This window comes from Sander lucioperca, chromosome 10, assembly GCF_008315115.2.
Source record: "Sander lucioperca isolate FBNREF2018 chromosome 10, SLUC_FBN_1.2, whole genome shotgun sequence".
NCBI lineage: Eukaryota > Metazoa > Chordata > Actinopteri > Perciformes > Percidae > Sander > Sander lucioperca.
This window is the reverse complement of record NC_050182.1, coordinates 21,667,724-21,680,058: the sequence shown is the minus strand read 5'-3', so window position 1 is coordinate 21,680,058 and position 12,335 is coordinate 21,667,724. Positions and strand designations below refer to the sequence as shown.

The 12,335-nt window shown below is 40.0% G+C and overlaps 1 protein-coding gene across 49 annotated transcripts in view; it reads left to right on the top strand.

Moving 5' to 3' along the window:
• Positions 1 to 12,335, top strand: part of rims2a (regulating synaptic membrane exocytosis 2a) — a 175,220-nt gene that overhangs the window by 126,658 nt on the left and 36,227 nt on the right. For 33 of the 49 annotated variants that reach the window (XM_036005969.1, XM_036005968.1, XM_036005972.1 and 30 more), the window contains one exon: positions 9,683 to 9,783. The exons of the other annotated variants lie outside the window; for them this stretch is intronic. In XM_036005969.1, coding sequence (XP_035861862.1) covers positions 9,683 to 9,783 — 101 coding nt within the window. The remainder of the gene's footprint in view (positions 1 to 9,682; positions 9,784 to 12,335) is intronic. 49 annotated transcript variants of the gene reach the window in all.

The following is a 12,335-nucleotide window of genomic DNA, read 5'->3' as shown; positions in this document are numbered from 1 at the left end:
CATTGTACTGTATTATTAACCAAAAGTTCATTCATTTTTGGTGTAGTGGCTTTTATATGCTAACTGGTATTCAGCATTTAGGGGTGGCGTTGTGTTTGCGTGTGGATCTGTGGCTGTATGTGCATCTGTGTGTGAGCACATACAGTGTGAGTTGCCATATTAATGTGACTTCCAGAACCAGTAGAGGCTTTCAAAGCTCCACCATTTCATGAGCCTCCATTTGTCTCTTTACTAGCAGCAGACTGTGAGGACAAACCCCAAGGCCCGCCGGTAAATGGGAGGAAAGGCAAGTCCTCTGAATAGCGTGATGGCGTGACTTTGCTGTGTGTTTTCGGTCAACACACAAGTTCTTCATGTGTGACGTTCGCTAGCATCTGTGATTCTCGATACTTTTTCTACTCATGGTGACTCTTCTTCCTGTTTTTGCCAGAGCACTAGGGATGTAGCGATGCACTGCACTGGATTTGAGACAATTCACGATTCTTTTACCAGAATGAGCTGCGGACAAACGACATATAAACTGTGCAAAACAAGATATGTGTCTTCTTATCAAAAGTGCAGTTGAAATTGTATTTTATCTTAAATAAAAAAAAAAAAGTTTTTAAAACAAAACCCACATCAAAATCACTAAATAAATAGAAATCTATTCAAATAAATCAACTAATAAGATGTAGTGACGTCTGAAAGCAAACAAGCCGTTTAAAAATTACATTGCTATTAATTTTTTTAAATTTCAAATGGTTGTAATCTTTACACATTTATATATCAATTTTTAACAGATTCACGATGCATCGTTACATCCCTACACAGCACATTAATATAGTCAAACTTCCCTTCATCCACATTTCCTCGAGGATATAGACCGGTTAGTTTCTATTGAGCTGGTTCGGAGTGATCACATTAGAGAGTTGTATGTAGCTGAAGCTGATGTTAATATGTACAGAGTGCTGTGGTTGTGCTGGTCTGTCCCTCTCTGGCTCCAGTACGGCCCCAAATCTGACGTCTACTTTAAAAGAAATTCATTCTGTGCAGCTCCACCTCCCAAAGAATGTCCTTTCCATTTCCATTGTGAAATAGCCAATCATTTTAATTAGACATTGATTATCAAACACAGCCAAAAAATAAGTGAAATGTAATTGCATCTCAACAAATAATAAGTAATTATTAAGTAAATAATAATAATAATAATAATAAGTGTAGTATTTCCTGAATTCTGTGCTTTTGACTGTGCTGTAGAAGTACTGCAGAGTCTGATCTCTTCTTAGAAGCGTTTGGACTGTTACCTGTGTTGGCCAGCAGATGGAGCAAAGTTCATTATCTTTGACGAGGAGCTGTCCATGATTTCAGTGCTGAAGTGGCAAAGAAGTCTTTTTCTTTCCTACCAGTCTTTACACTGGCCTCTGTTATCACTGCAAAAGATAAGCATCATGGTTGTTTAAATGTGTATTAAAAGGTAATGAAATCAAAATAATTCTTTATTGCACATTTTGTGCAGGATCTTAGATAATCCAAGGTCTGTACGATTCCAGCAGCGTGCAAACCAGTGTGTGTGTGTGTGTGTGTGTGTGTGTGTGTGTGTGTGTGTGTGTGTGTGTGTGTGTGTGTGTGTGTGTGTGTGTGTGTGCGTGTGTATGTATGCATATATATATATATATCTGTATGTGTGTGCGTGTGTCTTGCTGTAGAAGTAACATGGGAGGACCAGCAGCGAGGGCTGAATGGCTCTTTGTCTGATGGAGGGACACAGCCACACCCCTCCCTCACTGACACAGGTTGGTTGGTGTGGGTGTGGGTTTCTGACACTTTTTAAAGCTATATTTCACTTTGATAGAGTATTTTGGCTTTTTTTTTTCAATCAATTGTATGAGTCCATGAACAGGAATTTGAAAAAGGCCTCAGAGCCGAAACGTCATCAGAATAAACAGAGACATGCATTTGGAGAGTGTGCAACTCGTTTAATTTTATTTTCAAGTCTACCTCCAGTAAGTAAGTAAGTAAAGTTTATTTATAAAGCACTTATCACAGAGTCACATAGTGCTTCACTGGCCAAATTAATAAACATATTAAAACAAATCGATTATCATAAAAAGCACAGTAAATCACAGTAGATTGTAGTCATCAGCGCCTCACTACAACCCTTGGTGTGCGTTACTTTTCTATATTATCCATGAACAGTAACCAACTCACTACCTTACACCAAACAGAAAAAGATATGCTGCCACCTGACAGTCAGCGCATCACGGTGAGGAGGCGGAGCCTCGTCATGGCTTGACCAATAGCAGTTCTTGAAATGAAACCTCTTGTTTCAGAATGTCACAGGACACCCAAACAAATGCTGCGTAAGCTCCATGTTGTCAAGGCTGTATGGATGTGTGTTTTTTTATGGCCTTGTGGTAAGTTTGTTGTCCCACATACAGTGGCACTCATAAGTTTATGAACCCATGCTAAAGTTGACTAAAAAGAGGAATAAAAAAAATCATCTTTTGAAAATTGATCTTAATGCCTTAATTAAAAAAAAAAGAGGAAAAATCCAACCTTTAAGGACACCAATTTTCTTTGTGAATGAATAATGTATCGTAAATACTGTACCTATTTTAATTCCACAAAAATAAAGTTTTGAGAAGCACCTGATTCAGACGCATACTGCTGGAAGATGTGCGGAGAACTTTTTTTAAAGTTTTGACAATCTTTAAGAAGAGTTAACGAGCATAGGAGTTGAGACAAATTTAAACAGAATATTGGGGGACAGCTTTTTAAAATGTCCTCCAAGATAACGTCTCTCCACCTACTGTTGTTGTGTAGTATTATTGTGCTGTATGTTTAATGTTTGATAACATCCAATGTCATGGTTGTGTTTTAATGTTTTGGAGAAGCCGAAGACAAATTCCACCAAGGTGGACAATAAAATCTAATGTAATCTAATGTAATGTAATGTAATGTAATCTAATCTAATCTTGTGTACAGTACTGTAGATGCCCTAAAAGCACTTGTCATCGCTACATTTTTAATAGTAAGAGTGACATTCTTCACGTGAACAGTGTTTACTGCAGAGCAAGAAAGGCAAATCAGTTGTTTCTCATTCATGGACTCATATAAAGGTATGCATCTTCAAAATCTAAACAATATTCTACCAAAGTGATCCGTCATTGAAGAGTTTTTCCGTGCTGTCTTTCAGTCTGTGTGGACTCTTATCAGCTGGATTACAGCCTCACCAAAGTCAGACCTGGACAATGCACAGTAGAAGCTGGGTGTTAGAAAAATATAAAAAGAATTAGGAAATATATAATACAAGGAGAGCTTGTTTTATATATTTTGCGTGGGCCAGCAGAATGATTGTAAATGGTGTCCAAGATGGGGTTGCCCAGGTCGGCCTCTGGATGGCGTCCTTCTGTTTTCCTGTCTCTCCCCTCTTGGTGTGGTTTTGCAGTGCAGCATGGAGCTAATGTTTCTGTAGACACTCTGATCTCTGCATCATCACTTAGCGTTTGGAAACAGATTTAGGTTGGATTCTGTAAAGCCCGGCACATTTTACTACCCCTAACAAAGAAAAAAAGTGTCTTGGCACTAGGATTGGGCATCCAATACCGGTTCCAACTTGGAATTGTTTCTAAAATTACAGTTCCAATGGAGTCGTTTCTTTGCTGGAATCGTTTTCAATCTGATCATCGGTTCCAAATTTAACACACGCAAGTTTGGGTTTCCAGGCGCTTGTCTTGTTGGAGCCATGGAGCACAGTAAGCGACGCTCTAAAGTCTAACTTTATTTTACGTTGAAAAAGCCCAGTAAAACTGTAATTTACCATTGAATAAAAATAAAATGCTCCTCTTATCTGTGAAATAAGCATGTGACCCATTTTAACTACACTGCTCAAAGAATCGGAATCGATAAGAACCGGAATCCAAATTGAAATCAGAATTTTTTATATCAAAATGTTGCCCTACCCTACTTGGCACAGTGTCATCCTTAATTTCATGAAGTTAAGTTTGAAGAAATGCTGTCATCCCTGGATGAAATGTGTTGCTAAGGTCTTGACACCAGCGGTGTCCTGAGGTGCTGTGTTTGCTGTATTCCCTGCTTCCATGGAAACACATTGTCACTTCCCATTGAATTAAGCTTTCTTTAATGTACCTGTTATGTTACTCTGTGATATGTTATTCCCACATGCTATGCTGTGGTGGCTGTAGATGCAACTTATTTTCAGTGGTGGAAGACATATTCAGATCTTTTACTTAAGTAGAAGTACTAATACCACACTATAAAAATACTCTGTTTCAAGCAAAAGTCCTGCATTGAAAATGTTACTTAAGTAAAAGTATGTAAGTATCATCAGAAAAATGTACTGAAAGTATTAAGAGTAAAAGAACTCCCATTTTAGAAACTGGGAACGATCCGACGCTTCTGTGTTTAATGGTCTAATCATTTCAGCCTGTGTATTGTTGGGTAGTTTAATTTATAATAAAACATCGTATTTAATAAACTACACGTGTTTTGTGTGCAAACATCTTAATGTGTAAAGTAACTAAAGCTGTCAGATGAATGTAGTGGAGTAAAAAGTACAATATTTCTCTCTGAAATGTAGCGGAGTAGAAGTAGAAAGTGGCATGAAAAGAAAAGACTCAAGTAAAGTACAAGTAGCTCAAATTTGTACTTCAGTACAGTACTCGAGTAAATGTATTTTTTCAGCTTTTTGCAGGTGGTGCATTTTTTTTTAATCTCTTCTTAAATAAACAGGTAGAGAGGTCAAGCACCCTGCTATATCTGATGCTACAGTATACTGTACCTGTGGCATGTACTAGAAGTAATTTACTAAAACAAAAGGCTGCAATGAATATGAGTGAAGAATTGACCTACAGTGTGAGTATTGGTCTCAAAAAATGAAAATCCAAATGAATAACAAAAAAAATGTCTCTTGGAAGTGGATGGGATGATGGCTGCACATAGTTTAACAGCAGTAGTTTGATAAGGAACATATCCACGTTTGCCTGTTAAGAGAATCTGATCGAGCAGATAGTAAAGAACTGGGGGCCAGTGATATATGGACTAAACCAAAATGTGTACAGTTAGGATGATAGTGTTCTCAAAATCATGTTGTATCTCATTTATGAGCCCAGTTTGCAACTGAATGTTGAAACTGAACGGTATGTCAGTGTGGAAGACGAAAAGCATATTTGTTGAATCTGCCACCTCCATGATATAGAAAATGTGTTCCACTTTGTTTTTATTTACTGGGGAATACTCTATTTTAGGAAGATAAAAACATAAATGGTGATGCACAAAGACTGCTTTGACTGGTCGCATGAGAAACATTTAAGTTAGCTTTAACTTGTAGAAAGCCTGGGAAATAAGAAATGAGCCAAATGTCTGGCATGATACGGGAATCAGGATTTAATATCAGGGCAGGTGAGCTCATTTTTAGCATCGCCATGTGTGATTGTTTGCAACTCTGTGATTAAATTGCTGTTTTGTCTGCACCTGGGGTCTGTAGTCTTTGAATAATTTGTCATTGAAAGGCTGATGGGTTAACTATGAGATCTTAAGACCACACAGTATTAACCCACAGGCCACAGGAGACTTTTTTCACACCGAGTTCTGGTTTTTCACTCCCATCTCTGTCTGAATATATCACTCTCCTATCCTGATGACCTACATGATGCAGCTGAAGTAAGGAGAGAAAAAAAAAAAACTCTCTTGACTATCGTTTGACTCTCTAATGAGATGATGTTAGCTGCCACAAAGAGATGAAAGCTGTTGAGGCAGATGTCTCACATTGTCTTTTTATTCATGTGACACTTTATTATTCACCCTAATGGAGTACTAATTGAGCTAAATGCAAATTCTGTGTAAGGGGTTATGAAAAAGAAGTCTGATTGGAGCGGGCGTCTTTTGCCCTCCCGGCTGTCACTGTTGGTTTTGTCATGTTCAGACTCCTGGACAGAGATTAGACAGGGAGGTCGGGGAACAGGAATGATAGAATGGTGGACGGAGGGGGGCTCTGAGGAGGGGTTACTGTACAGACGCTGCTGATTACAAACTGTGTTGTACAAACCAAACAACGTTGAACCCGCGATCTGTCCACGGTCCAAGAGTGGTTGCTTACACGGGATCCAAACACACATAGAGAACGTGATAGAGAAATTAAATCGCAGTCCTTTCTCGCAGGCCCCCTTGTATAGCGGTATACTCCTCGATGCAGCGGCCGCAGGTTCGACTCCGAGATATGGCCCTTTGCTGCATGTCACGACCCCTCTCTCTCCCCTCTCATGTCTTTGCTGTCCTATTCAAATAAAGGCCTAAAATTCCCAAAATTATCTTAAAAAAAAAAAAGAATATTCCAGGGTCTTAGCAGGCTGAGCGGACGGAAAGGACATGAATTGTACGAAGAGGAGGAACATATGTAATGCCTGAAAGCAAGCAAAGGCAGATACTGTAGCTGTTCCCTATGTGTGTGTGTGTGTGTGTGTGTGTGTGTGCACCTGCGTGCGTGTGTGTGTGTGTGTGTGCGCCTGCGTGCGTGTATTCAATGTGCGCTCTTGCACTCTACTCAGGTTACGTCGGTATTTGTGTCAATTTTCACGTTGTTTTGCTAAAACTTTGTGAGGTACTGTACAGTAGTCGACTCTCTCTTTTGTGTGCTCGCTGCTCCGTGCTTTCAATTTTCAGTTTTTTTTTCTTCCTTTCTTTTACGTTATTTTTCCAGACTGTCCCCCACAGTTGCCCCATGCAGACCCAAGTGACATCCACTTCTCCTTTTACCCTCCTTTCCTCCCCCCCTCCCTGTCTCCCTGCCTCTCCTCAGAGGTCTCGAGTTTCTACCTGGTCGGGCGCATTAACATCTCTTTACTGTTTCAGCTCTTTTTCCTTTAAAGCACAGATTCTCACCTTCCCAACCTCTCCCCCCTCTCCTCCCTCCTAAGCTCTAATAACCAAACTCTTACCCTCCGCCTCAGCCTCTCCTTTCGACTTCTCACTGTGCCCATGGTGGAGTTTGTGTGTTCTTGGTGTACTCTATGATTTTCTTTGTGTATCGTCTGTTCTTGTTTTGTCGTTGTCGTGTCGTACTGTTGTCGTGTTGTGTCCCTCCCTCCCTCCTGACCACTCCATCCTCTTCCTCCAAACCTGGCATACTCTGTTATCATGGTGATGGGGTCGCCCTCCTTCCTTCCTCCCTCTTCTACCCCTCCCACCCCCCCTTTTACCCTTCGTACATCCTCTTACATCCATCTTCCTCTCCTCTGTCTGTGTCTGTCCATTCTGTGATGTGATCCCAGAAGACACGGACTCACCAGGTTGGACGAACTCAGGTCTGTCCCTTCTTCTTCCTCTTCTTCACCTTTCTTTTCTGACTCAGCCTCCTCTTCCTCTTCTTCTTCTCCTTCTTTTATTCATTCTGTACCTCTTCCTGGCTTGCCCTCCCCCACCTGCCCACCCACCTCCACTCATCTCTTTCCCCTGCTTTGCTCGCCTTCATTCTCTTAATTATTCTGTAGATGACGCTTCTGGCTTCTTTGTCATTTCTTTTTATTTTGCTGCGGATAGACTGTGCCTGTCATGGTCATGCCACTGTGGTTTCTTTGCAGCAGGTCTTGACATGAGACCATGTGATTTTCTGTCTAGAGAAAACTTGCTGTCAAAGTATGTCAGCATAATCTCCTTATTTGGATTACTCTCTCTGTAGACACATTTTCATCATTTACCTAAATTGATTTTTTTGGCCTAATTAAGTATAATTGTGTGAGTTTCATCATGAGAGTCATATGAATGGGTTTGTTTTTAATTAGCTGTTTCTAATGCAGCCCATTTACTTTGAGATGATTCAATGACTGACATTCAGGACATGAAGTCAGTCTTATACGTTTGACAGAACCAGGCTAGCTGTTGTGTTGTGCAAAGCTCAGCTAACCGGCTGCTGACTCCAGCCACATATTCAGCATACAGACATGAAAGTGGTATCAATCTTCTCATCTGTATACTCTGTATAAAAAGGCTAGCAGTTCCTTCACTATTCCTCTGATTTGGCTGTAAAGACCCTTAAATCACAGAAAGGCTGAAAGCTGCAGCTTTAACCTCATTTCAAACCCCAATGAGCCAAAGTCACCACACTTTTCAAACCACACTGTAACTTAAAAAGCAGCATCACTCCAATAGCTGAACAAGTTTTTAGGTACACAGATGTGGTGTGACATTACACGCAGTTTCCCGAATGCCTCCTACATGTAATAACCCTTTCCTTGTCATGCAGAGAAAACTAAAGACATAGAAGTGTGTGGGTTGTGAGATGTTACAGAAGCAGTGTAGTACTGGTAAACAATTAACCAAGAGAGACAGAGAAATCACGTTTGCCTCACGATCGCAGTCATTTATTTGCTCTCAGCTTGTATGGCTTTTCTTTGTCTGTGTGCGTGTATTTATGTGAAGCTTATAGGGCATTCTGTATGTGTGCATGGCACTTGTATTACATGCACATTCATCTTCACTTCATCATTGCCATCATATGACACAAAAGTAGAGACAGAGACCAAGTGGAGAGAAAGTAGATGAGGGTATGAGCAGGGAAGTCATAATTTGGTGGTGATTGTTTTTCGCAGAGAAGAACACGTGTAGCAGTTTCAGCACAAAGTATTTGTTGAGGTATTACTTTGCTGTTTTATTGTCTATTTAGGTACATACGATGTGCATAGTTCTTATGCAGTGGCTTATTACCTCCAGCAGAACGAGGGTTAAGCGTCTGTATTGATTATGGCGTGATGTTTCTACAGTGCAAATTGCGCCTGCAGCAAAATGAAACAAAGCTCAGTGCATCAATTGAATTTAAAAGGAGATGAGATGGGCAAACAGGATGATGGGATGATTTTGCAAAGCACTGAAGTTAGAAAAAAAAAGCCTTTCAGTTTGAGCTAAGCCAATTAGTTGGATCATTCAGGATTCAGGATTGGCATTTATCGAGAATCTCGTGTAAAATGTGGTGGAGGTCGTACATTTTGTTTAGTGTAGTATAAGTATAGGCTGCACAATATATCGTTTTTTTTTATCGTTATCGCGATATATCAACTTGCGCAATAAACACACCGCGAAAGACTGCGACATACCGCAAAAGAGAGTATCAGTAGAAAACTGCACTTTAAAATGTAATTGTCATTCTTTTTTGTATGTGGTGCCTTTTATGTTCAGTTCAATATGTTCAATAAAATAATATGAGTAGACTTTAATATCCGTTTTATTTATCACAAGTAATACCGTTATCGGGATATTCAACAATGTTCTCGCACATCGCATATTTTCCTCATATCGTGCAGCTCTAGTATAAGTGTCCTATGCTTCTATACTATGAAGCAGGAGTCGATACATTTTTCTATTTGATTATTATTTAGTCAATTAAAAAGAGCATTTTGTTCCAAATATTCCATACGGTTAAATGAGTCTGGAATTGTGACGACAGGTAGCTGTTGAATATGAAATGCAGCTCACCTTTACCGGGCAGTACTTTCTGTTTGTGTTTTTTTGTTCCTTTGTTTAATATAGCCGTCCATTCAGCTTTATCCCATTAGGTCTGTCCTTGTCATAGCTCATGGCTCATAGCACAGCAGAAGCTTGTCTCTCACCATAACAGTGTGTATGTCCCTCCATCAGGCCTTCCACACTGCATCACCCCCCCTCCCTGACAGTCTGCTGTCTCTGTGCTTAGGTATGGACATGGAGGAGCGGACCAGGCAGATGAAGCTGAAGATGAACAAGTACAAGCAAGGAGCGGGCTCCGACTCCAGGCTGGAGCAGGACTACCACAAGGTACAAAACACATGTCCAGATATGCTGAATTTCATGCTTTGGTACTCCAGATTCACAGAAAAAGACATGTCCCTACAGTATACTGTTTGCATGGTTGCACTGTGCATAGGCCATATGGCACACTTTGCATGCGGTCAACCATGTGCACATGCACATATCAACATGATACTGCGCATGTGCACTGATGTTTGCATAGTGTAAGTCACACAAAAAACATACCAAAACAGGTAAACACTCAACTCAGTTCGAAGGTTGGAAATAACTGAGTAACGCTGGGTTTCCACAGGCAGCTTTAATAACGGCAGAGCGGAGCGATTCAATTCATTCCCTATGAGAACAGCGGTACGAGCGAAGTCTGCTGACGCCGGCAAAAGTGCCTGGATGTTTACCGCTCTCCCCAAGTTGACTTTTAGTCAACTTATGCAGATAGGTAGCAAATGACAGGGCAGACTCGCGAAGGTGCCTCCAATATATCCTCCCGTGTATACACACATGCTATATTTAACATTTCATGAAAATCAAATGAATGTGATTTTCCTATAGCCTACTTTATGATACGTCTCTGTATGACTACAGGGATGTTAACAGCTAGCTTGGCAGAAGTTTGCCCAGGCAGTTGGTATTCTGGGTGAGTTTTTATATACTGGTATATTTGTTTTAATAGTAACGTTGTAGTAACCTTACCATTGTAGCAATGATAAGTAATGACTTGCTAGCAATACATACCGTTATTTGAACTAAACGGAACACAGCGGTTTAAGCGGTAAAGTGAGTGACTGGAGTAGAACCCAAATAGCTACCAAATAGTTTGCGATAGGCCAGATAGAAACGGATAGAAACCGTTCAACACCAACAACAAATTGTTTGCAAAACGTGTACACCGTCGGCATCGTGTTGGGGTGTCACAGTCCTGCTTGGAATCCGCTGCGCGTGGCCGGGACAGCGGAGTTTCAGTTGAAAAAGCTGCCTGTGGAAACCCAAAGTCAGTGGTGGAATGCAACTAAGTACATTTACTCAAGGACTGTACTTAAGTACACATTTAAGGGTACTGTACTTTACTTGAGTCTTTTCTTTTCGTGCCACTTTGTACTTCTACTCCACTACATCTTAGAGAGAAATATTGTACTTTTTACTCCACTACATTAACCTGACAGCTTTAGTTATTTTACAAATTAAGATTTTTGCACACAAAACACATGTAGTTACATGTAGTATGCAATAGATGTTTTATTATAAATTAAACTACCCAACAATATATAGACCTACAAATACAGCTGAGATGATAAGACGATTAAACAGTTGATGACAGAACTATTTGGATTGTTGTCAGTTTCTAAAATGGGAGGATTTTTCTGCATTGAGTACTTTTACTTTTTATATTTTAATTACATTTTCCTAATGATACTTACATACTTTTACTTAAGTAACATTTATACTGCAGGCCTTTTACTTGTAACAGAGTATTTTTACAGTGTGGTGTTAGTACTTTTACTTAAGTAAAAGGTCTGAATACTTCTTTCACCTCTGCCCAACGTTAGTTTCAATTACTGCAAGTGATAGTGAGTTATGTGTTTGGCTTTGACATTTAAATGAAAAAATACAATCCCTTACAAAACCCCCCATAAACAATGTCTCGGGATAATTCCCGACATTCAACCGTTTTTGTTGGAAATTTGTTTAACTTGAAGAAAGGAAATAATAATAATAATAATAATAATAATAAAAAGTCATGTTTACAGGACGATCTGTGGATTGTCTGGAGTGACATTTCTGGAAACACACACCGCTGTTCTTTTCAAATGTCATTCTTCAGTGCTTTGAGTCATACAAACAAACGCAGATACCTCCAAATCTTAGCACATGAAAACATTAGAGTAAGCGAGGAAATGTTTTTTTCTCTTTGTCATTTGGGTGAACTGAGCCTTTAAGCCTTGTGCTGTTAATTCGAGGAATGTGACAGTGAGTGTGTGCAGAGTCAAGTGTTTACTACTGTGTTCTGGAGAGGGCCTGACCATGTTTATAGAGCTGGCCCTGGTGTCCCGCTGCAGTCTGGGCCAGGCCGTACAACACAAAGCCTCTCCGTCCAGCTTTCCTTGTAAGTCTGTGGTATGACAACTATTGCAGTTGGAGAAGCCAACGTGTGTGCTAGGTGTCTAAAAAAAACCCAGATTAAACTGTGAGGAGTCCTTTTCTGTTGAACATTATCCTCCTTGGAAGTACCATTGACAGAACAATGCTCTCACTGTTATTAAACAACGCATCTGAGCTTTTGCTCCTAAACCCACAGTGTAATACTAAACACTTGCTGTAACACTCAGTTCAGGTTCTCTTACAGTAAACTTTCCACAAAACATACACACAGGATATTATATAAACATTTTCTTGAACCAGCAAAACACACTTCACGTGTCAAAAGTAAAATGACCTATTGTGTATTCTATTGTTGGATTATTATTACAGACTAGTGCAGTGTGCGTTGAAAACGTTGCTTGGCCTCCCACATTGCTGCTCGCGGCTTTCTCAAGAACAGCTTATCCAAACAGCTTTCCACC